The sequence below is a fragment of the Falco peregrinus genome, chromosome 3 (genome assembly GCF_023634155.1).
Source record: "Falco peregrinus isolate bFalPer1 chromosome 3, bFalPer1.pri, whole genome shotgun sequence".
NCBI classification, from domain to species: domain Eukaryota; kingdom Metazoa; phylum Chordata; class Aves; order Falconiformes; family Falconidae; genus Falco; species Falco peregrinus.
In genome coordinates, this window is record NC_073723.1 from 66,340,311 (window position 1) to 66,367,906 (window position 27,596).

At 38.3% G+C, this 27,596-nt stretch overlaps 1 protein-coding gene and 1 long non-coding RNA gene across 4 annotated transcripts in view; one reads left to right on the forward strand and one right to left on the reverse strand.

The window, feature by feature from the left end:
- Window positions 1–15,102, reverse strand: part of TMX3 (thioredoxin related transmembrane protein 3) — a 29,597-nt gene extending 14,495 nt beyond the window's left edge. The window contains exons 1-9 of one of the 3 annotated variants that reach the window (XM_055799696.1): window positions 14,961–15,102; window positions 14,668–14,722; window positions 10,273–10,312; window positions 9,223–9,346; window positions 6,053–6,098; window positions 5,245–5,325; window positions 3,739–3,838; window positions 3,412–3,489; window positions 1,154–1,220 (exon numbers count right to left, since the gene is read on the reverse strand). In XM_055799696.1, the coding sequence (XP_055655671.1) occupies window positions 1,154–1,220; window positions 3,412–3,489; window positions 3,739–3,838; window positions 5,245–5,325; window positions 6,053–6,098; window positions 9,223–9,346; window positions 10,273–10,312; window positions 14,668–14,722; window positions 14,961–15,006 (637 nt within the window). In that variant the 5' untranslated portion in view covers window positions 15,007–15,102. Of the gene's footprint in view, window positions 1–1,145; window positions 1,221–3,411; window positions 3,490–3,738; window positions 3,839–5,244; window positions 5,326–6,052; window positions 6,099–9,222; window positions 9,347–10,272; window positions 10,313–14,667; window positions 14,727–14,960 lie in introns of those variants that run through there. The other 2 variants (XM_055799697.1, XM_027789340.2) reach the window with 2 other exon arrangements.
- A 109-nt stretch (window positions 15,103–15,211) lies between these two features.
- On the forward strand, window positions 15,212–20,933 carry LOC114012692 (uncharacterized). The gene is made up of 4 exons (XR_008746473.1): window positions 15,212–16,419; window positions 18,011–18,067; window positions 19,175–19,289; window positions 20,541–20,933. It is a non-coding gene; the product is annotated as an uncharacterized LOC114012692 (long non-coding RNA).
- The last annotated feature ends 6,663 nt before the right edge of the window (window positions 20,934–27,596 follow it).

The following is a 27,596-nucleotide window of genomic DNA, read 5'->3' on the forward strand; positions in this document are numbered from 1 at the left end:
TTAAAACAACTTTATCAAGATTAGATGTTTTCGTAAATAAGCAGTGCAGTGTATCTATAAGCCAAACCATGATACGCAATGTAAGTGCATGTGTGTATGTGCACCTAACAGACTGTAATGCATGGGCTTTACAGTATAGTCTGAGAATAACCTGGCACTTATACATGGATATCCACAAATACGGCTATACACTTTTTATATAAATGGCTGGTATACTGCTGTTAATGATGTTAGGAAGCACTACTAGTTTACATGCTTGGACAAGCCACTTAAAGTAGTTTATGCAGCCTAAACCTACATACTAACTGCTACAGTGACAACAGTCCATGTCTCCTTAACTACTTCTTGTGAGTGACAGTTTCAGCAAGGAAAAACAGACCTAACGGTCAACCGTCCTATGTATGCATAGTATGCTCCATCAGTTATATAGGGAGAGGTTATGCCATCTGATCCTTTCCCACTACCAATATCCAAGTAACACAAATGTGAACGTCACATATGCTCAAAGGTATCAGTCAAGGCCCTCCAAATTTAAACAAAGAACAAAGGCCGAATCAGTTTCCTCTTCCTTCACAGCTATCGAAGAAAGGCTTGCTGCATTAACAAAGCATACAGCCTGTATTGCCAAGGCATAAAAAGCTCAAACTGGACTCTTTTACATAATCTCTGAGCAGAGTACACATTTGAAAAAAATCAAGTTAACTTTAAGAGACAGAGATGTGACTGTCAGGAAGAGGCCTTCAGAGAAAATCTGATTAACTGTTTGGAACTGCAAATTCATCTTGTGTGTGACTCTTCAGTAACAGTTTTTATTTTGTATATGATGAATTTGGACAGTGAGTGAAGGGATAACTTTTTTATGTCCATTAATGCCAGCAAAAAATATAATAATAGAAGCTACATCTTACTGAGAACACAAAGCAAATATCATCACTCCTACTTCAGTATTGCTAAAACCAAATGCACTTTGTTCATAAAAACTAATTAGTTTTTTCTCTTGTCCTTCATGAAGAAGCTGTTATTTATCATAAAATTGGGGAATTTCCCGGCACACCAAGACAACCTTCCAAAAAAAAAAAAATCACAATTGTTCCAGTTTTCTCCATAGGTACTTTAAATATCTTGTCTTAAGGTAATGTCCACTTTTACTTACCATCATAAACAAAGTAAGTTCCATCTTTGAAGACCAAAACAGCAGGCAATTCAGGCAGCGTCACGTACTAAAAGAGGTGTTTTTCAATTAATCCATGGAAGATGATGATTTTTAAACAAGCAAGCAAACAAAATCTTAAATTGTGGAAGTGTAGTCCATGGGGAAAATCTCAACATAGATTTAAATGTTTTCTGTCTACATTTACTAAAATAGCTTTCTAATATGCAGAAGGTGATAAATTAACACAACAAACATTTTCGAGAGGTAGGTCTCACAAAGTATAAATGAAGCAGGATTTTTACTAGTATCTGAAGTAGCATGAAGAATATTTTATTGGTTGGATGTGAACTTCAGATAGATCACAACTTGAGTTTTATCAATCATGCTGTTCCCAATTTGTGCTGTTGTCAGTATACCTGCCATACCATTAATTTTATTAAATGGACAGTCAATATTGTAAAGTAAAATAGTAACATTGCTACCATGTAAAACGCTCTACTAAATCTGGGCTAATTCCTGTAGTTCAGGCTGACAGGAATATAAAGGCATAGCTTCAGCCCTAATTTAGGCAAACAGAACAATGAATGCCTGCATTACCACCTGTATACCATTACATTATATTTAGGATGGTCAGCAACTTACTAAAAAAAAAAATTACAGGCTGTAGAAATCTTTCCCTTGGAACCTAAAAGAATCTTACTCAGTTCATGTCTTCAGTAAACTGCCACAGAAGCAATACTGCATCTACTTCTCACTGCTTGCTACCATTCTAAGTTAAAATTCTCACAGCACTTGTGGTTAATAAAGGACTGTCTCATGAGCTTAGTTTTGATGGTGATGTTGGCTGAATTGTCTAATTTACTGATGTTTGGGAAACAACAAAAGTATCGTGAGTGCTTTTCCAAATTGCGTGCCTTCTGCAATTATTCTGCATTATCTTTTCTTGGAAATAAAACATAAAAGCAGTAGGTTTATAATGTAACAGCTTATATGAATGAGCAAAAAGGTGGCAATTCTAGATGATGCTTTATTCTCTTGTTTGCCCAGAACAGTTTAGCATCTTTAAAGGGCAATTCAATCTATTTGCAACTTACAGCTTGCAAAAAATGTCTGAAGCTTGGAAAAACATTACCTAAGGTGACAAAACTAAGCCTAACAGTGAATACTGTCATGCAAAATCTCACTGCAACTTACAACCAGTGACCGTAACATTTTTGCTTCTCTCTGTAGAATATTGCATACCGTTACTACTTCAAGTTTAAATGACATTTGTGGGAAATTACATTTAGTAGGAAAAACAGCTCATGGCTTACATCACTGATCACACAATCTCAAAGAGTTCCAGCTTTTTACACTCTTTCCACTGCACGAGTGACCAGTACTTTTCTTGCTCATCTGGGGCTGAAGTGCAAAGAGCAATATTAAGATTGAGGTAGCCTTTGATACAAGGCTTCCAGAAATCTAACAATACACTATTTATAATGAGGTCAGTTCTACTTACAATCTTGGAAAACGCAGGTGCCTAAAAAACTAAATTATGCTAGTTCTCACCCTGTTAATCCTAAACTAATTTCAAAGTCATGCATAATCAGGCATGGAGTAGGCTTCATGAGATAACAATAAATAAAAAAGCCTCTTGATTTTGCTCCAACGTGTAAGCAACAACGGTTAGACTAACAACAGTGGCAGCAATTTTTGCCACCCTTGTGACTAATTATGAATAACTTCCTTGCTACAGAATCCTCCAAAAAAACATATGAGAATTCTGCAGCCAGTAGACTGGACTGGTTGATCCCTGGGTAGACTAATGTTTTGATTAGCTGTATTGCACAAGGTGAATTATCTTTTCACTTACTTCTCTGATTATTAGGGTATCAGTGGTACTCCATACCACAGACCCCCAGACTAGTTATAAACGTGGTTGGTGAAATGGCTGTCAGGAGCAACAAGAGCTTTGCATTAGCTAAAATCCAAAGTACCTACCTTCCTGAGCAGGTTGTACAGTCCACGTTGAGTTCTGCTTAACTTGTTTAATTTTATTAATATGACTGAACAAGTAATTTGGCCAACACAAAGCAACAACAGACTGAAACCTGTTTTATATTCTTTCCCCAAATAGACTCAACCAGTAATTAGTCTGAAATTTATCAAAGACAAATACATTGTAAGAAGCCATCTCTGTGCCATCAAAACAGCAAAGTTACATATATGAGAACTATACCATTTCTGTGAAAATAGTAGAAACTGAAACAGCTTACCTCAGGCAGCACATCTTCTGAGGCAGAAAAAAAGTACGTATAAACTATTAGTTCTGAAGCAACTTCAATGTATTTTTCCTGCAAAAATACAAACAATGTTTTTTTAATTTCTGAACTTTTAGTATGCTTCAAACAAAAGTCTTGTGTCATACCTTATCTTCAAACAGTAATTAAAAAATATGGTTATGATGCAAGATTGTAAATACAGTTCAGTAAACGTAAAAAAGAGATTTTATTACAAGGAAGCACTTAATTCTCTTAGAAAATATTTTAAACTACATCTGTGAATAGCCCGAAGAAGCAACTTTATTCAACCAAGCTTCACACCTTTAAAGGAGATTCACCACCAACATACACAAAGAGTACACGATGTCTCTTTTGTACATGCTCGAACATATGCTGGCTAGGAAGTGGCCTGATAAGAGGTCTGGCAGGAAGAAAAAAAAAAAAGGAGAAAGAAAAATCTCAGTTGCTGCAAGCTGCAAAACACAAACAAATAAAAATCTCCAAGAAAATGCCATACTGTTTTTTTGTGGTTTTCTTTTAACAAGTTCCCCAATGCAAATTCATTTAATTTTTCAAATTATTATTTGTTTCAACTAAAAGCAAAAAACCTAAAAATCCCCCCCACATAAACTTGTTATATTCCTCAAATAGCACCCTTAAATTTGAAATTAACATCTTAGTACAAAATGCTGCTGCTGTGATGTAAATACACATGCCATTTACTGGCTACAGAATCATAGAATGGTTTGGGTGGGAAGGGACCTTGAAGATCATCTAGCCCAACCAACCACCCCTACCCCTGTCATGGGCATCCACCATCCACTAGACCAAGTTACTGAAAGTCCCATCCAACCGGGCCTTGAACACTTCCAGGAATGGGGCATCCGCAGCTTCTCCGAGCAACCTGTTCCAGTGCCTCACCACCCTCACAGTAAAGAATGTCTTCCTAACAGCTAATCTATATATATCCTCTTTCAGTTTAAAACCATTACTCCTTATCTTGTCAGTACAAGCTCTGATAAAAAGTCTCTCTCTACCTTTCTTATAAGCTCTTTTTATATAATGAAAGGCCACAACATGGTCTTCCCAGCTACAATAAGGTCTCAATCATTTGAGAGATAAAATTCTGAATGTAAGCACAGCAGTTAGAAAATGTGGTCTTAGAAATAAATAAACTTACAAAATTCTGGCAAATTGAGATCACTGATATTTCTAAACTACAGAAGTCTGAACAGTAATTAATATTATATACCTATATGAATGCTTCTTAATGATATTTAAGAACGAAGGAAAGAAATGTGATTCTTTTTTCTCCCCAAAGATTACAGTCTATAACATTTTGAGGCCACAGGCCACTGTAGGGAAGGGAGAAAAAGCCAGCAGAAATTGTTATGAATAATTCTGTAACAGTAATTTCCTTATGTTGCCAAATGCTGCTACTTTTCAGATGTCTAAGCACATATTAAACCGATTTCTAAGATAACTTTTGAGTATTACACAGATTCTGCCCTAGTACTGATGTCTATCAACCAGTATTTAGGTCAGTATTCTTGATTCCAGTTTCCATGAGTTTCATTGTTTATACGTTCTGATACTTTGAAAAGACCTTGGTTCTTGCACTGTAAAGAAGGCATTGTGACTATCCAGTCCCTACTTATCTTCTCCATGCCACTCCCCACCAGTCTCACATACAACCGCATGTATCATAGGTTTTAACTTCATGTCAATGTCTTGTTCTTTTTTAAATAATTCAATTTTTGGCCCATCCCAAAAATCCTACAGAAGTTTTAAGTCACCAAAACCAGTCTCACAGAAGAGTATACTTACCCTGCCACTCTATTAGCAAATTCAATTATATCATCTTTGGTTCTAGGTCCTCTATAGTTGTATGCCAAGTCACCTTTTAAGCTAGATAAATAAGAAAGACAAAAGAAGAACGGAATTGAAATCAATTAAACTACATCTGCACATGTAGAATTAATCCTCATGTGTTTATTAGTCACTTTTTAGCAAGCAGTAAGCCAGGTAATTTTTCAAATAATCAAGTAAAAGAAGTGGTCAGCAAAATATAAAACTCAATAATACAATACAATTCAATTATGGAGTAATAAGAATTAACATTCTTTTGTGATTATTTTTTTTTCTAGCGCACAGCAATCATTTACTTTCTTAAACACACAGATCATTTGGAACATTGCTTATGACCACACAAAGAACCCTCCACACCCAACCCAAACCCCAAACATTTGGTATTTATACTGCTTACGGCTTAGTCATAAAAGACAAACATATAAAGTTCTTTACTGCTTTTTTATAATGGAAAAGTATCAAATGACCTGCAAAACCATCTGAATTTACCTATTAAGTTAAGCTTCCATGAAGTGTTGGTCAGTTTACTGTACTCTGCCGATAGAGGATGTAGCACACTCACTTTGTAAGAATATTCAAGTAAGCTTTCCTAATTCTAACAGACTTTCTTTGAATCCTTATAGGTTTAGGAAACTCACAGGAAAAAAGTAAACATAAACCCAGTTTTCAAAGCATCTCTATGCCATCAAAGTTTTCATCCTTAAAGATTAACACTAAGTGGTAGGATAGGTAACTGTTAGAAACCCAATGGGAAGCATTAACTTACAGCTTAATCGTTGGATAGCCTCGCACTCCAAATTCAGATGCAATACCTGAAAGAAACATGTTAAGGTCAAAGTGAACTAAGACTTTCTTGCTCTCCTACCTTAATCTTTAAACACAGTTTACTATGCAAGCCACATAAATAAGTGAGAAAACTTACAATTTAGTTCAGTATGAATTTTAACTTGCTTTCAAGAAGCTGCTGTTATGAAGCAGTATCATTAAATTTTGGACCTCTTTCAGAGGTACTGCAGGGTCCCAGCACTGGCTCTCAAATCATATGTCACAAGTCAAATGGCAGGAGAATCCTCTAAATAGACATGCTTGGTCAGTTTTCACCAGGTAGTATGCCTTTAATATGTACAAACAATTGGCTGAAAGCATCAGAGGCAAGAATTAAGTATCACGGATGTAGAATTGTAAATACTAATTCTTATAAGAAATATAAAATAAAAATAACTACCCATGGGCTACAGTAATGGGTAACAAAAAAAGTGCAGTAAAATACTGTAGTAGTTACAAAAAAGTCAAGTTTTTAAAACATATTCTGCAGAGGTAAATATCAACAGACATCAACTTCACCAGAAACAGACACTTTCTAAGCTATCAGTTACCTGCTGCTTACTGAAGTGGTAAAAAGTAAGACAACTGCAGAACTTTTTCCTCCACCTCACATTTGTTTAAAACCTTGTATCTTGCTCCCGTTAATTAGAGAAGTACAATTTGCAACCACCTTTCCAGCTGTCAACATAGCAACTGCCACCTTAAACTACACTTGCCAGTCAGTTCAGTGTCTCCCAAAAGTTAAACTAAGTAGTCTTCAAAAAAAGCTAAAATAAGTCTAAAATTCTGACAATGTTTGTGCAATTCCCTACTGAAAAACAACCCCTGCACACAAAAATCACCAAGATTCAATACTTTTAACATTAACATTCTGAAGCTACCAACCACATGCAAAAGCAGCAGGCATGGGAGGATTTATGTGCAGCGCTCTGAATAACAGTTTAGAAATCATGACCCTAAGGTTGCTTGCCTGGAGCAAAACCTTAACCAAACTAACTAAACTTAACTTAACTAACTAAATAAAAACTAGTGGCTCACCTACCAATATCTTAGTCAAAGGAGGCTGATCTAAGAAATATGTGTACAGAATCAATTTAATTCTGATCCTTTTCTCTCACAGTTATACTACACAGAACTAGAATGCATTAAAATGTGTATTAGAACATTCAATCACAAGAGCTGTTGACAGGCAGCTAATTTCTCCTTGCATAGCTCTTCAGCAGTCAGAAGAACCCCAAAAAAGACATTTTTTAATATATTTTTTTAAACAGCCTAGCCACGGAGATTATTAAAATCCACTCAACATCACGGAAGCGACTTATTTCTACCATCACCTTCACTTCTTGATATGAAGAACGCAGTATAGGCAAACAGCAGCAATTATGGTAGCCTCCAGTGTGACGTGTTTCTACTTTTGAGCACATTCAGTGAACTTCTGAGGCTAAGTCCCGTGAAAATTCAACTGATAACATGCCAGGTTGATATAACTGCTGTATCCTCATCCCTAACAGCTACCAGAGGCAACAGGTATTGGATGCTTTATATGTTCATCTAGGATGTCAATTCTCTGATGACAAGCCACCCAGAGTTCAGATTTTTCACGCTATTTCATATTCTTATTAGGAACACAAACTATGCAGAGCCAACCACTGAAGTTCCTTCTTAGTTACATGTGTATGCCCAGCTGCATTTCCTTCTGATGTTCTCAAGATTGAATGACTGAGAAGACATTAAGTAGAGCTGGCTGAGCTTTTCATATCCAGATGTTGTAAAATTTCCACTTTCAAAATAAAAGCATGAAACTATTTCAAAAGATTTATTGGACTCTATTCTTCATAAAACTGGTAACAAATCTGAGAAGAAAAACATTTCAAGGGCACAAAGAGACCCTTGCAGTTTTTAGTAATTTTTAAACATGTAAAACCAAATTCTAGAACAAAACAAATGTTTCAATTCTGTTCAGGTATCAAATACAAAATGTGGTATCAGGATGACAGATGCAAATATTTCAGAGTAAAAGTTTATACAATGTGTATGATTTAAAATTTTATACACGACTGGAATATTAGAGATCCACCAGATCTATTCCCACTTTTGAAGTTAAATTCTTCCCCAGACTTATTTTTCTTTAGCTTCTTTAGCAAATAGGTATCTTTAAGATGAAACATGAGGTCAGATTTACATGGCTTTACGAAACAGTTACATACAATAAATTAGTGTTTGAGATAAAAATCATTTTGATGTCAAAAGGCCAAACTCTGCTACATGTAAGCACCGAAAAACTGGAGTATCTTTGAAAAAAAGCATTCTGCATAATATTTTATGTAAATGTGACAATCCTGAATGATCAGGATTAATGGGTATTAATTAAAAACATTACATTATTAACTGAGCTTTATTACATACAGGTCTCACTTGGTCCCACTGCTCCCTATGTTCAATGTAGACATAAGTGAAATGACAATAAACAAGTACCCTAAAACTAAGAAAATACTGCGAAGCATGCAACAATTCTCTCATGTCTACCCAAACCACTTCTCTGAATACCTAAGGTTTTGGGTTTTCCCTGAAAAGGTCAGCACATATGTAAGGCATCATCAAAAAAGCAAGCATTAAGATATCTGAAATTGATTCAAGACATTTACAGAGAAACATGGGGAGAAATTGGCTCAACACTGATGTAACGACTTCAGCGATTTCAGCAGGCTTTTGGTCTAACATCTTAAGGACTGATAACTGAAGAGAGTAACAGCAAGAGCTCAAGGACACTCCAACAGCAATACAAACACTAAAATCAGATATTGTCAAGAGACACACACCACAAAGATGCTTGTATAATGGTACTCCGAGAAGCGTATCAATAGCAGATCTTTGAAAAAATCTTTTACCTTCCATTTGTCAGGAAGAATTCCCTACACAAGCAGAAACAAGCGTGATAAAACCCACATACTACAGCATGTTGTCACTTTTAGAAATGAAAAGATCAGGAAATTGTTCTGCAATGACTGTTTGCATACATTTGCTATGATACAGAAGAATGACTTTAAGAAATGAAGAACAGTTTCAAAACAGTGTATGTCATGAAATTACCCCTAACCAAATCATACTTACTAGAAAAGGAAGTTGCATCCATCTTCCCAACTTTTACTGGAGAGCCCATGTTTTTCATTTCTATACCCACTTCATTCCACACAGGCTCCAGTTTCTTGCAGTGGCCACACCAAGGTGCATAAAACTGAGAAGCAAATACATTTGATTTAATAAATAAATAAAGGGAGGAGAGAGAGAAGTTAATGAAGAGAAATAATAAGAGAAGTTGATTCTACGATTAAGTCCCAAATAAATAGCAAGCCTTATTTTCCAGCAACTATTTTTACACAAGCACACTGTAAAATTGATCCCATTTTCTCAGGGTCAGTCAGAGCTGAAAGACTTCATTTCATCTTTCTGCCTACGTCTTGCTGCAACACCTCAGTGAAATTATTATCGAAGATATCAATGTTTTGGTATAACAAGATCAGATCACTACTTAACAAAGCTGGATTTTGTTTTCCTATACATTACCGATCAATTCTGAATCAGCACATATAGTTTTCATGACTCAAAACCCACAAACCTGAACTACACAATTTGATAATTACAGTTCATATTTAGGTTAGCTAGAAAAAAATTTCATCTCATTCCCAAACAAGCTCAATCTAATAACTCTTTGCCTCTGAAATAAGGACCACTGCCTCAAGTGTGAGAGGCTTTTTTTACTTTTCTATCGTATTTGAAGTAAAAGCAGCCTCTCACGCTTGAGAGTGCTAAATATTAGAACACAAATTAATTGGTACAACTAGAGAACAGAACTATAAAATTTCTGAACAGAGGTTATCACCTCCTGACTGTAAGTGACAGGTAATCTGCTTTTCTTTTTTAAGGACTATAAAATATAGAACGAAGGCTGTCAGCATGCAGTACTCCGTCTAAATCCTGGTTCATCCTGAACAATAGACAGATTGCTTATCCATCCTGTCAGAAGAATTACCATTATGTAATTTTTCTGCACCATGTACAAATGATCTTCCAAACAAAGAAGCAACCTTACTACAGAGTACAGCATTATACAGTTTGTTTTGATTTCTACTAAGAGGTTTCCAATTTTTCTCATATACTCACATCCACGAGCCAAATATCATCTTTACGGTTTTCTTTAAACCTAGGAAGGGAAAAATTAAATCAATATATGATATATCATAAAATAAATAAGTGTGTGTGAAACAGACAAAGCCTACAATTAAGTTGGTATAAAACTACAGATACAAGATTTCTCTTTTGTTTCTTTCTTTTTGGACGGGAATAAGGAGGAAATAGTTATTTTTCAGTATTAAGATTGTCCCTGCATGTGATACTACCTACACAGTTGCATTCATTAGGTTTCTCTAACTATTTGCCAAGACAAGAAAAAAAACCAAAACAAACAACACAAAACCCACCCAGGAAAACAGTAAGGAATCTGAAAACACCAAAACACACAAAAGATATTTGATTAGGGTATGTAATATTTTGCAGCTGTTCTAATTATATTAAATACTGTTGTTGACTGTTTAGAACATGTTGCATTTTTATAGATCAACTAATAGAGACTCAGCATGGGTTTATGCTGTTAATCTTAGGTTTACTGAGTGTAGACTAAACAAATGATCTTTAATCTTAACATGCAAAGCAATTTTAGTTCAACCTCCTTCAACATTCTGCTATAGGTATGTCAGTTTATATTTTTATCAAAGGTGTGCACAAGAAACCAACTTAATGGAATAAAAATGTTCAAGTTTTTATCAATAACAGAGATATACATGTAGTACCAAACACTTGGCTAATGACATCTTCATGAACTGACTAGCTTTATTAATCCTAAATCTGTCACTAAATGTTAAACCCTCTTAAACAAAATACAACATGATAAATCAAAGTTCCTTGGTACCTCTTGAAGTGTTGCTTACACATTTCACTGAACTGTTGTCACTACAAGATCATAGAAATTATTGTATTATTTTATTTCTATGTTGAGAATTACATAACCAGAATTTTAATGTAAGGTTTGTTTTTGTAAGATGGGCTTTGTAAAAGTAACTAGAACTGGTAGTAATGTCACATGCTGTAAAATACGGTATACAACATTCTTACTGTAACACTTACTGTGAAAGGAGATGAATATATATATATATATAATTACACAGTAAGTGTGTGATCTACACTTCAAGATCCAATTAATAGAAGCTATAGCCCAAGTCATCAATTCCCAATATGCTGCATGCCTATAAATAGCTCATAGGCAGTAAACAGAATCAGAGAACATTTATTATACTTTATTTAAAATTAAATCATTTGTAATGGACCATAATGATCCTGAAGAAATACTAATGCTGATGCTGGCCTACTGTTTGAAAGAAATAATTCAGAAATCATGAATATAACCTAATTACAGCACCGGGTGTTTGAAACTTAGAATTGCAGCTTTTCACTGGTAGATTCGAGCCTTTTTTATTTTATTGATGGCATACCAAGGTTGCAAAGCCTGTACAGCAGAAAAAGGTATTTGCAGTAACTAACACAGAACTGTTATAGGAAAGCTGCATTTTTAAGTCACAAAATTGCCTAGCTGACCACCTCGCTAAAAATTTACTTCACCACCCTAAGTGCTACAGAACTACTGGAAAAACTAGTTAGAGCCTAGCATCTCTTGAGAACTCTAACGAAGCTCCAGCTAACTTCCAAAACCAATGTCACATAATTGGTTATGATGCAAGAGGCAGAAAGCAGCTAATGAATTGTCAGATCCTGGCCCGTGCTATGATTTAGTGTTTGTTTGTAAAAGGATTTGCAATGAGACTTCTCGTCCCCCTGCCACAGTATGATTTTTATGGGAGATTGCAAAGAGCATTAAAGCACTGAGAAAGGTAGACTGAAATCTTACAAAACCAGCAGACAGCAAGGAAAAGGGGGAAAGAAAAGAAACATCTGGAAGCAGACATTCCAATGCAATTTAATAACTTTGGCCGAAGATATTATAAAAAATACTGTAGCTTTTACTATAATGAATTTCAAGTTATACCACTCATTTACACGCACTTATTTAATCAACTTCCACAGAAACTATAATCTGAATTGTGACAAAAACCAACTATCTAAACTCATTCTAGTTTTGGTAATATCAAGCAATAAATTATTAGCCAGTATTATGAAAGTTCAACATACTGTTAAACGAAAATGGAAATGGGTATTTAAGAATTTTCTGAAGGTGCTGTTTCTAGGCCCTATAAATACATTTCCAAGCATAAAATTTCAGTGCCTTTTTTTAATTGTTGTGTACAATCCTCTCCCTTGTCAGCTGACACAGGCATAATCATACTGGTGGAAAGATGACAGATGTTGCACATCCCTGAACCAAAATTATTTGTCTCAAATACATACACCTTCCCAACATCTGGCACTACATGATCAAACGTTGGCTCAACCTCCGTTTAATCCGTGCACCCCACTTCTTCACTAATGGCTAAAAGAAACAAGCATGAAGCAAGACTGAAGACCAAGACCACAACTACAAGGGCCTTAAACCAACCAAGCTGCTGTTTCTGTTCCTTCCTGTCTCTTCTCACCCCCCCTGCACTGTTTCTGATGCTTCTGATCCTGCCTTGATCCTGAAACACATCCTCACAGACAGAAAAATATTTCCCTTTTCAGTCTCCTTTGTTATCATACTGGAACAAGCCTGCAAATACCAGATCAGTACTCATCTTGTGAGGCAGACAGCAATTAGATCAGCATAAGCTGATAGGAACTGTAGCTCTTCTTTTGCATCCCTTCCACAACCCTGCTGGGTGATGCTGAGTAACTTGCACCTCTGTTAGTTCTTACCTGCTACTTGTTTTCCTATAAATTGTAAGCTTGGGAAAAGGACCTGCACCTTGTGCTAGCAGGCATTGTTTGCAACTACCAAAACTCAAATAAACCCCAAAGTTTTCAGCAACAGCAAAACCTCTGTATTTAGGTATCTATAAAATGGAAAACTTGAAACTTTCACCAGTTATCACTCCAATTTTTTAAAAAATTGTTTTCCTGACCTTTTAGACTATTTGCCAATTATCTAAGAAGGAAAAAAAAAAACCTACAACCAAACCTGTCCTGAACAACTCACTATTTAATTCTTACTCCCAATTGCAAATACAGACATCTGTGTAGTTTGTAGCTGAAAAACCCAAGTGTTGTAAAATAAAATTTTCTTTTATCAGCTATTTCATAAAAAATTATGTGACGACAAAATTATGCTTCTTCACTCCAAAAGAGCAACTACATTTAAATTTACACCTGTGAAAACATGATATGGGAACACAATGCTGGAGCACAAATACATGCTATTTTATTCACTTAGCCTCTTTACCTTTAGTCCTTGAAAATATGAGGCTTTTTTTCAAAACCAAGCTTTAAAAAAATCAAGTCAAAGCAGTTCCCGTACTTCAGTTGCTTTTTCACAACACTTAAAACACCAGTCAGGGATGCTGATGTATCTGATGTGTCTTCAGTACCCTCCATCCATACATTCCTATTCCCAACCCCGTAATTCTACTGCACCTCATTTGATCCTGCAATTATCTGCTGTAGCTGAATGAGCAATATGGTAAAAAACTAAATGGTTTTCTGACTGTTTAGCTCTATGATGCAATTTATTAAGGATCAAAACCTCATGAAAACATCACTTTTGACAGTCTTAACTTTATCATGAAGTGCCATCTAATGCCACCTTCTCCTCTCCTACCAGCTAGTATTTTCTGTATCTTCTATTTCAATTCTAATAATCATGCAACTTTGTAGCACTTTAGATCAACTTACTGTTCTGGCAAAAAATAAATAAATTCATGTTTGTAAAGTTAGTTTTTACTGGGAACAGCAATTACATAGCCATCAAGCTGCTAAAGAAACGCAGTACCCGAACAGTACTACACAACCAAGTTAAGGGGCAGGACTACCCATTTAAACACCTCCACGGTCTCAGGGTTTAACCTTTTGTAAAAGCACACTTTTACACTGGAATGTAATTGGCACCTCAAGCAGCCATGAACTAGTCCTGCAGGCCTCCTTCCGTCTACTGTTTATAGTCATGCATGAATGCACTTATATTCCTTCTCCCAACTCCCTGCAGCAGGTATGCAGCAACCTCTAATGAAGAATTTGGTTAAACGCAAGCAGCTTTTACTTGGGGCAGCCACCAATTCACCAATATATTTGCTCTACCAAAAAGAAAGAACAAGGAGGCCCCAGAAGGCTTTTTGGCAACAGCATCTGTAATACAGCTTTAAAAAACCTGCAAAATTAAAGTCTTCCTCAGCATCATTAACTGCACCTACTTTATCCAGGCCACAATCCTTCTGCCATTCCTGCTAAGAAAAAAGACAAACTTTTTCAGGGTAGGTCTCCTGACAGCCACACTCTGCACAAAGCTGTCCGTCTGGGGTCACCCCCCGCAAAAAAGATAAACGATATTTAAGCAAAAAGGCAAGGCAGCCTAGTACTTACGCCTCGTCTAGATCCTCCACAAAACCCGCACCCGATGCCAACACGTGTGCAACCACTGCGAGGTAAGGAAAAGCGCACCGTGAGTGATCTCCAGGCCCAGCCGCGGGTGCTCACCCACTCCAGCGGACAGGCTCACCGCCAGCGCGCCCTTCCCCCCTCCCCTCACGCCCCCAGCGCTCCCCCCCAGGCCTCCCGCCGCCCCGCACCTCCCACCCGGCCCCGGCCGCCGCAGCGCTGCCCACCGCTTCCCCCAGCCCTCCTCCCGCCTTCGAGGGCGGCCGCCCAGCAGTTACCTGCCGCCCCGAGGAGCCACCTCCACCGCCCGCCCGGCGCTGCCATGTTGACAGCAGCCGCGGCACGGCCGGAAGGGGAAGCGGCGTGCGGCAGCGGGACCCCTGGGCACTGCGCAGGCGCGGAGGCGGCGGCCGTGGGCAGAGTTGCGCGGGCCGGCGGGGGGTGGGCGGGGGAAGGCGGGCGCGGTGGGTCCGCCGGAGGGGAGTAACGGCAGCCACGGCCCGGCCGCGGGACGGTGCGCCCCCGCCGGCGGCCGGGTCTCCTCGCCGCCGAAGCGCGCCCTCGGAGGCGGGGAGGGGGCGGTTGTGGCGCCCTGACGCAGTGACGGTCTCGGCGCGTGTGGCCGTTGTCATCTCCCGAGTGGTTTCCAGAGCTGGGGCCCACCAGCCTCTCTCATTCACTGAAATCAATGCTCTGATTCCTTGAAAGTGAGTTTCAGGAGAAAAGCGCGTACCACCTGTCATGCTGCCAGCTGTCTTCCATGGGTAGAGCGCATGCCATACCACTTACTGATACTGCTATGTCAGCAACTCTCCTTATGCACGTTTAGGAAAATACGGGCTTGCTCCCTGCTGCATAATGTCTGTATCATTCTCTTTATTCTTTAAAACCTTTTACAATCTTTCCTGTTTTCAGCTAGCTTGTCTTTCTTTCAATACAGATCTGTAGGTCCTAGAAGGGCAAATAATCCAGCTGAGAGACTTTTTAAAAGAGTCCCAGACAGGTCTGGGACTATTAAGTCTGGAGAAGGGAAGGCTCAAGGGGGATGTTATTAATCTGTGTAAGTACCTGAAGGGAGGGTGCAAAGAGGACTGAGCCAGGCTCTTTCCAGTGGTGCCCAGTGACGGGACGAGAGGCAACGGGCACAAACTGAAACAGGAGGTTCCCTCCAAACATCAGGAAGCACTTTTTCTGTGTGCGGTTGACCCAGCACTGCCCCACCAGTCTCCCACCCTGGAGATACTCACAAGCCACCTGGACATGGCCCTGAACAGCCAGCTCTAGGTGAATCTGCTCGAACAGGGAGGTTGGAGCAGATGACCTCCAGAGGACCCTTCCAGCCTCAACCATTCTGTGATTCTGGGATTGGCTCCTTTTCAGTTTTGACTACTTCAGTGTAAGTTCTTAACACACGCCTTTCTCCCCTACACTGGAGTTACTTTTCTCAGCTTTACATGCAAATGTTTGAGGTGTTTGCTGGAGAAGGATAAATTCTTTCCAGTGACAGTTCAGTTCCTTTGACTTAAGAGTCCAAGTCTCTTTTTCTAATGATAGGGTGTACAAGCAGCAGACATTGCAGTTGCCTCACTGTTGGGCTGCTTTCTGTGTGTGTGCATGTGTGCTTGTACCTACACATATGTAGGTACTTCTTCTCTAGCAATAAAAAATAACTGGATTTCACCTTCCTCACTAGGCTGTACCCGGCCTGGTAAGGACCTCCCCTTCACTTAATGCTTTGTGAGTATAGCATGTTGGATTCATCAAATGATCCCCAGAGTTGTCCAGCCCTTTGGAAAAGCCAACTACCATACCATAGGTTTATTGGCTGAGATACAGGTCAAGACATGACAGTGTTTGCCACAGCTCATGTTAGAATTCAAAAGTACCTGACTCTGGCCTGTGGTAGAAATCTCTTTCTTACCTGCCTTTGACTGAAAGATGATGCAGCTTTACATGTCTTGATAAGATTATTTGAATTTTCTTTCCCTCCTCCCCCTGCCCCCATCAATAGGAGAACTACTAGGTTGCTAATATCTGTATTGGATAAACTAGGAAAACTATTCACTGAATACAGAGAATTTCTTTTCCACAGCATTTCACTTTCTGTGTACCATACTTACTACTTGGTGTCTGTATGCCTGACCAAATAATGAGAACTGGCATCTGTTTTGATCCTAATCTGGCTGCTGTCTAGACTGAGACAATGAAAACAATTTACTCCATCAATCCTTTAGTGGAAAATCCATATCGGAGAAAATGGGAACAGACAAGTAAATGCTAAATCAGTGTGATCCTGTTCTCTTACTCAGGTAGTTTATGGTTGGCTTTTAATAACTTTTAAAGTGAAAGGAATATTTTGTATAGTTTTGTATAGATTTGAATAAAGCTATTTGCACATCCCTTAAGTTGTATTTGTCAGCTTTGAGGTTTATTTTCTCTGCAGATAATTGAATACAATTGTTCTAACTTTTGCGTTTTGTGAGCCGGTTGTCTTCTGCAAACCTATACACTGTTCTTGAACAATATTTGAAATTGAAGTAGGAAAAATGTTTTGGGAAAGGCATGTGGCATGCAAAAGAAATAGGATAATGATAGATGAGGTCTAGAGAAATCTCAAGGATTTTTGTGTTTATATTATTTCTACTATGAATACTTAATTTGAAACAAAATATGGGATTAATAAATTGCTATTAATAGATTGTTTAATAAAATATTGTTTTATTATATTAAATAGATTGTTTAAAAAAATAAAAACTAGTTTAGTGTAAGAAAAATAATTTAAGAAGAAGAGGGATGACTAGTAAATGAACTGAGCAGGAGGTATAAAAAAAAAAAGACAGAGAAAGATAAGAAGCCAAAAGCACAGAGAATATTGCTGAAATCCTGGGAGATACAGCAGGAAAAGGTAGGAATTCTAGGAAGGTCAGCAATCAATGAAACATTGGAAATGAAACAGACAAGTTCACATACAAGATTTCAAAGGCTCCTCCCAGACCATAATGTTAGGAAGATTTAATGGTCCTGCTGTCCTACATAGTTCTCTTTTTGAAACTGGTAGATGGGGAGATTCAACAAAGACAAGATACAAGCTTCACCTTGTGGCCTGCTGAAGGCTGCTTTTCAGAGCTTTTTTGCTGTTGCAAGATTTTCAGTTTGTTTATACACATTGTCCACTCTTCTTGCGTCTTCATATGTAATACAGGTAGTATTACAAGCAAGAATATCAGTAACTGTATCATTAAATATTGAATTTTGTAATAGATAATGTGCAAAATTATGCTGCTATAAACAGTTTATGTTAGTGCTGTTTATTTCTCTTCCATTACAGGAATAAGCTGTACTGTTATGTAGTATCTCCCTATTGTGACTGCATTTATGATTCTGGGTTTGTACCACTTTAAGTGTGTCAGTACCTTCCTATAGATACAGCCTAAGTCTGTTTCATAAAATTAACTGGTAATACGGTTGCCATTAATCATAGCTAAATTCAAAGTAGTGATAAACTTGTAGTGGAATAATTTGATGTCTAATTAGAAAAACAGATGATTGCATGTTATCTGGTACTCTTTGGGGAGTTTTTACATGTTTTGCATGAGAATGCAGTTTTTGCAAGGTGCAAGATGAAGTAGAATCTGAATTGAGAACTTAATTGTGATGGCATTAATACTGTTGACACTGGCAGCAGAATTTGGCTGATCTTATATTAACATTTCACCTTTCCACATAATGTTAGTTTTTATAACAGCTTCAACTGATCCTTAGGGGTTGGGTTGTTTTTGGGGTTGAGTTGTTGGGGTTTTTTTTGGTGGGTTGGAGATTGAATTTTTGTTTGAAACATTACATTTTTACATTCCTTTTATTACAGAGGCACCTGGTGGTCCTTGGGTGTATTACAAAAATAACATTTTCCTTTTTTGTCTGGGTTTACTTTACAGTTTGTTTTAACATTTATAATATATCACTGTAGAACCTACTATATTTTGGTACTACATAATCTGAAAATTAAATTGAGAATTTACATATTATCGAGTATATACTGAATATTGATTCTCATGGCTGATCATAGGTATTTTTCTTGCATCCTCCCTATCAGAGCTATATGGAGGAGAAATTTGGGCATATAAGCAAAGTGAAGTAAAAATATATTTCTTCAAAAATGTAATGTTAGAATATTCAGTCTTAGGTTTTCGTGTCTCCGGCATTAAGTTCATACGTTTTGTTTCTGATTTGTCCATTTTAAGAGATTGAAATGATGACCAAAAAGTTATGTCAGAGCCAGTTTAATGTCCAGATTGATGTGTTAGTACATAAAGGATGTGATTTCTACACTAGAAACATTGACAAGAACAGGACTATGCTACCATAGAAAAGTTTTAATAATACTCCATAAGTACGGCATTTTATAAATAATAGGCAATTACAGGTAATTACACAGCATAATATGTAATTACATGGGATACTAACATTAGCTCTCCTCTCACACCATGCCCAGACTGTCGGGCAGATCCTGGAGCAATGCCTGTGATGTGACAGCAGCTTCTGCGAGTTTCCATCCCTGCAGCCATCCTGCCACAGCACCTCTTGACACCCACATGCAGCAGGGACCTGTTTGTGCAGCTCCAGCAGATTCATGACCTCCTTGTAATGCGGCTTGGCATGGCCACAAGCAGGTGGACAGGCGCCATCATGCAGCCATGGCCTTATTAACCAGCAGCTACACTTAGCTTTTAGGTAAAAAAATGCCCATCCACTCTTTCCACATAGGCATGTGCTGCAAAATAAGTTTTAAATGCTAAGTATCTATATTTTACTCAGGGTAGGAGTGAAACTGAATTTGTGCAGCTAAGATGACCATGATTCACTTCAAGAAATACAAGTAATATAGGAATATTCTTATCCAAATTTAGAATGTGGTTTTACAGCTTTTACCTTGGTGAAACAAAATTGGCATTGCAGTTATTTTTATTGGAAATAATCTTTCTGTGTTCTTATTGTTTGGGGGATTTTTTTGTTGTTGGTGGTGTTTTTTTCATTTGGCAGTTATCAGATCTGTGCCCACGATGTCATTTGACAGTCTTTAAGAGCTAGTTAATGCAGTCTTTTTAAAAAAAAAAAAAAAAAGAAAAGTTTACAGACACTTTGAAGTGATTTTTTGCAATGCTTGCAATTGCACTTCAGTTGAGGAGTGGTTTTCACACTTGAATTTCTGTTATGCTTAGTGCAGTGATTTTCTCTATGTTACAACACTGATTGGATATAGTTTGAAACTCCAAGAGAATAATTAATGCAAAAGAAATGTATGAAACTCTAGGGAGCTGTCCTATCAAGATTTCTATTTAGATTTATTACACTTCAATTTTCTGATTGCCAGAAAACTTGTCCATCTGACTATAGGAACCTGAACAGATCCATTGTATTCTTGGGAGACCCAGAGGAAATGTAAAAAGTTATTCAACAGTATGTTGTCCCCAACTTATCTACATCATTTTCTAGCAAAATATTCAGCATATAGGAGGAAAGGACAATAAAACATAAGAAAATATGCTTTAAATTAATATTGGTTAACATAGCTGGTGGTGTAATTTAAGTCAAAATACATTAGCAATAGTGTGGGAAGTTACATTTAAAAATATTCTTGGTGTGCATCAGATGCTACCTGGCAAATAGGAACCTTGGAATCTGTGTCAGTAAATAGGCAAAAAGTCAAAATGGCACACAGACAGAAGTTATTAGTGAATTCTTAAGGACCTGATTCAGAATAATTAAAACAGATATTACTTGTACATCTTGATGATTTCTAGACCTAGCTAGAAAACTAAATGCCTGTACTTGCATGGTTTTTTTTTTAACAGAGAAAGATGGTTGCAGCCAAAGAAGTAATGCTTTTGGAATTTACATCAACTCGTTTGACAAGAAGTTCTTCTTTAACTTGATGGAACTGTGCAGAATCCAGGATCTGAGGGCCAGTTTCCATTATTGTCATTCACTTAAGGGTACGGCTCCCAATGGTATGGAGTGGATGACTTACAGATCTCATATGCTCTGAACCCACGTCAGATGTAAAGTTAAAGTAGAATACACTTTCCCATCAGGTTTTATCAGTTTACAAAAAAAATACAGAATTGTTCCTTAGCACTAGTAAGTAGGCTTATCTTTCCCATTATATCTTTCCCATTTCAGACTTTTCAGTTACATCAGTATCTGACATAATATTGTTACTAAAGCAATGGTTGCTTGCCAATAAACAATGTTACATAGCTTTTCTGTGTTATCTTAATGACTACCTGATTAGACAGTGTCATATAAGTGAACGACATTTGCATGTCTGTCAAAAAGTTGCAAATCTGGAGGCAGAGCAGGAGCCAACCTCTGTAACCAGCTTCCAGCCTTTACCTTCATGGGAGGCTCCATTTTCACACCTGATAATCACCATCTACCTGCACCCCCTTCATTACTGTTGAAGGGTCAGACTCTTGAAGATGAAAGGTGTTGGGGAAGATTCAGTTGTTAAGGGATGTTATAAGTGACCATAACCTCCATCAGCTCTGGGCACATGGGTTGCTCCTGCCTGGCCACTGGCACCCAGCCTAGTGTGCCCAGACAGATGGGGATCTCCATCCCAGGCCGATGGCTGTGGCTGCTGCTTTCTCGTTTGCATGTTCAACCAGCAGCAAAGCTGAGTGTGTATCCCAGTCACACACAGATGACAAAGGATGCTGACAAGGCTGGCTACACAGACTGCCACAGGCAAGGTGCTGCCTTCAACTCCTGTGTGACATACAGGACTCACGTAAAACATAAGTATAGATGAGCGGTTCTCCTTCCTCTGGCTGCTAGAGATAAAAGTTCATAAATGAAAGCACACACCACTCTAGATTCAGAAGTGTATGTACAGTCATAGATCCCTTAAGTATCAGTGCAGTCCCTCTGTCTGTCCAATACCACCGTCTGGATTGCAGCCCCCCTTACCTGTTCCAGAGGTCTTGTACTCACTGAGTGGTCCAGCCCTGTGCCCAGTAGCAAACATGCATGCATTCACAGAGGCATCTCACAGGCACCCCACACTCATGAGTTCCCCTCAAATACCAGCACAGACCCTGTGCCCAAACCCAGGGCCTCCTACTCAGCTTGAAGTTTGCTAGTGAATTGCACAGGCACACTCCCATGCACACCAGGTTTGGGGAAGCTGCAAACACTCCAATAACCCCCAGCAGCCAGCACCATGCACATGGGCTGTGACCCACAGTCCTGCTCCACCTGCTGTCACTGAGCCTCCCACTCAATTTGCTCATCCCTGTCACCCCGGTAGATGTGCCTGGGACACCCACTAGTCCCATCCCAGTGGCTGAAGCTGAGACCCCCATTCACTCCAGCTCCTGACACCATGGGTCAGGGGTGCCTGTGCCCTCACTCTGACCCCAGCTGCTGGCCCTGTCTGCACTTACTGGTTCTTCCAGTAGCTGGCACACCAAGGACAAAGTCTGTGGGACCCATAAAGATGCTCCCAAGAGCTATGGTCCTCCTCCAGCTACTGATGCTAAGACCCTCGCCTGCTCCAGTAGTGGCAACAAACCCACTGACACCTGTCTCACCTGTACTTGTCACCTAGCCATTACAGCACTCACATACATAAGATAGATAGTAAGATTCCACAGAAATATAGTTAAGAAAGGATTTAATGAAGGATAGAGTATACTACAGCGATCAGGTGCAGGGCTTGGACACAGAAATGCACTGGCTGGTCATGTTTTATATGTGACTGGCCCCTTTTGTAGGCCTTTCTGCTTATTTCCCACTTTGCCTCTCCCCAATCCTCTTCCCCTAAACATTCATTCAAAAGTTTTGCATGGTCGCACAGGCTGCCCTTGAATATCCCAAATACCCATGTTCCTTTTGTTTCCTACTTCTTACCAGTTACAAGGTCCAGGTTGACCCTTTCTAAAGGTGTGCCTACAGTTTCTTGGCTGCTCATCAATTAACAGCTGGAGGCTTCCTGGTCCTTGCCATTGTCTCTGTTATTCCTTGTTTGTTACCAGATTTGTGTCTCTGTGGGCCTTTGTTTATGGTTTTCCCCTTTACTCATTATTGAGTAAAGAATGCATTGAATGCATTGAAAAGGTCCTTGATCAGATGATGACCCTAATGAAGCAGGTGCTCTCACTTTCCATGTGCCCTTACACTGATCAATTTCTCTTCATCTGTGATGCTGCACATCCTGGTGACCTCTTCCTGCAGCTCCTTTACTTGGTCACAATTTGAGCAGGTGGGCTCCTTGCCTGCAGGTCCTGCAGGTAAAACTGCAGGTCCTTCAGGAGCTTGCTCTGGGTCAAGCTCTCTGCTGTGTGTGTGTAGTTCCTCCAATGGTGGTTGGGGACTATGCCCCATGGGAAATCACCACTGCTGAGCACTGGGATGCTCTTCTTGGCAGAACATCTGTCTCTTTCTATGGACCCTTCTGTGCCAGCTACCTTGTCTGTTGGCTGCCTCCTTGGGCAGCATCCTCTGACCGAGAGTGTCCTTCACCAGTCACACCGGAGTGGATATGTAACTGCTGATCATGAGGTCACAAACCAAATACACTAGATTTGGCACACTGCAGGTTACATACAAATTCCACTTGTGGCCTAGGGACAAATCGAGTAGATGGAGAGGGTTACCTTGACTAGTGCCACCAAGGGACCAAGAATTCCTTCTAGGCTAAATCATGTTCTAGACAGCTGACACATGGCACTACAGTAGCAAGCAGGTAGTGCTGAGATACAGCCTTTACAGAATAGCAATGCTCTGTCTGGACATGATGCAGACCATCCTTGTTTGTTTATTTTTAGGACCTCCATATAAAGGTTTCATGAATCAAAACATAGCTGCCCTCTGATGACAAAATAAAGTTTACGTGTTTACCCGGTTCTTTAGATGCAGAGTTTCAGAGTTTCAAGTTTCTTGCTTCCCCTGTTTCCTTGTTCCCATATAAGTAACAATATGTAGATTCTATAAAGCAAAAGTCTTAGAAAATCTTAAAGCATTTTCCTGTTTTGGAGATGGGAAAACTGGGGTGCACAAAACCCCCACCAAACTATCATGCCTAATGCTCTGCAGCATTGCAAGATAACCCAGAGTCCTGTAACAAAACCACATCAAAAGCCAAAACTAGCACCTGGAGTGCAAAATCACTGATTCTAATAGGTAGCCATTCAGCTACATGTTTGGGAAATACACTGCATTGGTCAAGGAAAGAAGTGCAGATGAACCAGGGGTGTTTTACATGAAAGGGAGAAATCTACAAATGATGCCAAAGGTCTTGTGTCCTGTTATAACTACACTGCCTTGAAAATAGTCACAGCATACATTTAGAACTTACCTATATTGTATCTCAAAATTAGCAACAAACACATTTGAAGTATAAAGAATACATTTTTTAGTTTGAAATATTGCATTTTGTGATATATGACTTTGTTCTTATTGCACGTAATCTGTAACAGACATTTTGCTTAAGAGTCCATCTAATAATAATAATAATATTTTATGTAATTTTCATCTGAAGAAATTAATTATGCCTGTGCAATCAAGAAGACAGCTTTAGTAACTAAGTAGCTAGTAAAATTTTCTAATTATTCAATTGTTAAATATTGTATTCACTATAAAAAAAATAATGAGATGCTAATAGTTTTAATTTTTAATCAATTTGCTTATAATATACTTCTACCAATTTTGGATTCTTGTATGTGCCCAACTTAATTTTCATAATTAGTCATCAGTAAGCAAATCTACATAAATTATGACAGCTGTTGACATAAAATGCAATAAACAAGCATTTGTATTAGAAATTGGATTTTAATCTTATTTGATCCTACCAGCCAAAGCAGTCAGTTACTATTCACCATTAAGTGTATGCTTACGATGCAGATTAGAAATTGCATAGATATAATTTTCTAGTTATGTGAAGGATAAATAGACTGAAATATTTTGAAGGAAACAATTGTAAACAAAAGCAAAGAAAGAAAAATGTTCAGATTTATTTTATTAAATAGTTTACTGTAAGTTATTATGCTAGTAATAGATTAAATGTGAGCAAAATAACCTCCTGATGCTGACCACTGTAATTTCAGTACCTATAAATCTCATTAACCACACAAGAATAATTCCATTTAGGTTATGCAAGTTCTTGAATTTGAATAGGTTAACTTGTTAACTCTTTGTCTGCACATGTCCATGTATCACCAGATACCTAAGTGTTTTCTTTCTCCTTCTGATGGAAAGGTTTTATAGACATACCATAGCATGGGCTGTAATATGCTTGCGTGGTGAAAAAAAAACCAAAGAAAAATAAATAATTTTTTATTTAATAAGAACAATGTTACAATATTTTAGATGGACATGCAAGCAAATTTTTATTGTTTGCAATGATTCTGACATTTTTGCTTCTTCAAGGGCCCTTTGATATAGAGGGTGATTAATTCCCAAGTCTTTTTTCTTTGATGAAATAGTTTCTAAATTGTGCATAATAGCAAACATCTGCAGAACTCTATTTGTAGAACCAACAGGATGCATGTAGATTGTGGGGTACTAATTTAATAGCTGTGATAAAAAACAGACACTGTATTAAAGAAAATCGACCTCTTTGGCTGGTAGCTGGCAGCCAGGGCTCATCCTACCACCCCAGCCAGCAGCAGGGCAATGGGGGGCACCCAGGCAGCCCCAGCCCCGGGCAGCGCGCACCTCCCTGGGGACTGGGACAGGCAGGGCAGGGCTGTGGGAGCTGGGGACTGGCCCTGCTGGGGTGTCAGGGTCTGATGGCTGCAGAGTGCAAGTGGGATTGTTCTGTTTGAATAGAAGGATATAGCAGAATCCACAAAGATCTCTGTTGGTATTTTAAACATCCAAGTGAACATAACAATACTGTGAATTGTCTTTTAGAGCCAGACATTTTCTGTTGCTAGACATTCAGTACCGGGCTGGGATGACCTTTGCTTTGTCCTAGCTTTGTAATTTCCTATTGCCCTGAGGTTAGAGGCTTAGAATTAAAGTTAATGTTATCCTATGGTGCAAAAGTAAGATTTATTTTTCTTTAAACTAATCTGAAAGTATTAACATATATATTATCCATCCTTTTTGGGGTTTGCGACACAATTACACATGCAAAAATTCAGCATTTGCCGGTCAAGAGTTTAAATAGCGACTAGAGAGGTTTTTAGGATTCCAACCTCATGTAATTGTCAGAAGTATAATTACAGAAGAATTTTCTAAATGCTGTCCCAAAATACCAAAATTTCAAAAGGACACACTTGTCTTGTCAGGAAGATACCTGCACAAGGTACAGAATTAGATAGACAATACAATATACATGAATAAAGTATTACTGTTTTACTAACTGGTAGTACACAAAACCGACACACAGCTGGAGACCAGGCTAAGCCCCTAAGAAAAACTTTCTCAGCCTATTTTTTTCAGTCTGTGTAGAAAACAACCATGTTGACAGATGTTTTGTTGAAGTTAGATCTGTGATAACCCCTCTGGAATGATGGCCAGCATCTTTGCAACGAACAGCTTATTTTATGCCTTAGCTTTCCAGCATCCTACTGACTTTCACAGAACTCTTATGTCCTCCTCTCAGGCTTTGAAGCTGCAAAAGAAAGTAATGTTTTGTTGGCTTGCAAACCAGTCTGTCAACATCTTGGAACTGTAAATTACAGCATGCTTACTACAGTTTGCTTGCATTGGCAGAAGCTAGTTGTAGACATGTCAGCATCCTGTGATTATTATTAGCAGCAGAAACTGTAAGAGCTAACATCGTAAGGCAAAGAGCTAACATAATAAGGAACTAAATGTGATAACTGGTAAGAATATTTTTGAGGGTTGCTGTTATTCTCTTCCAATTCTTCCATTCATGTGAGAAATTATCCTGCTTTTACTCATCTGAAAACATTATGTTCTGGTAGGAAATCATACAGTCTTGTTTGAATTGAAAAAAAACCCCACCCAAACTCCCATCATTTTTATTTATATTCTTTCAAATTTATTTGCTTGTTTGGGCACTCTTTTCCTTCCATATCTAAGAGTTGAGTTTCTGCACATTTGTTTAAAGATTCTAATCTGACAGAGTCTAGGAGCCTGAATTCCATATCATCTGTCATTTACTTCCTGTGTGACATACATTGTAAACATTTACTTCATCGCCAAAGGCACAAAAAAAATTATTATTGTAAGGTTGTTGTGAGAGCTAATGTTTGTAAAGCACACTCTAATCCCTTCTTTTGAGAAATCTCATGAGAGAAAATGTATGCTGTTCAGAATGTTAGCCCTGAAGAATATGAACATATAATTTATAAGAATCATTTTATCTGTAAACCTGATAATACAGTATGGGTGAATTTGAAATATCCATGAATATGAAGGAAACTGTGAGAGGCAGGAGTCCCAGGTAAAGTCTGTAGTAGGATGTAAAGGATAGAATTTAATAACCTGGTATCCCAGAGACTTTCTTTCTCAGAAGACACAGTCACTGTGTCTTAGGGTCATAGTTTCAAGAAAGGGAAATTGTGTGCTAACATAAATTAGCAAAAAATTAGATATTCTGAGAAATTTACGTTTCCAGATACCTGCAGGAATTTCTTAACAGAATTTCCTCAGAATGGTTTGTGTCACTCCACGCTGATTTAGATGTACTTCTGTTAGCTACTTAAATTGAGAACATCGGTGCCAGTAACAGCAAATTAGTTTCTATATGGGTTCTTCCATAGTGTTGATGTATACATGGTTTCCAAAAACTTCAGTTTTCTAGAGCTACCATGCCTTATGCTGCCTTATTTTAATGGAAGACCCACACCAAATGCAAATACAAAGAAGTATTTTTCAGCAAAATGCTTTTCACTGAAAATGAATATCAACAACAAAACTTGGTGAAAAAGGGTTATCTT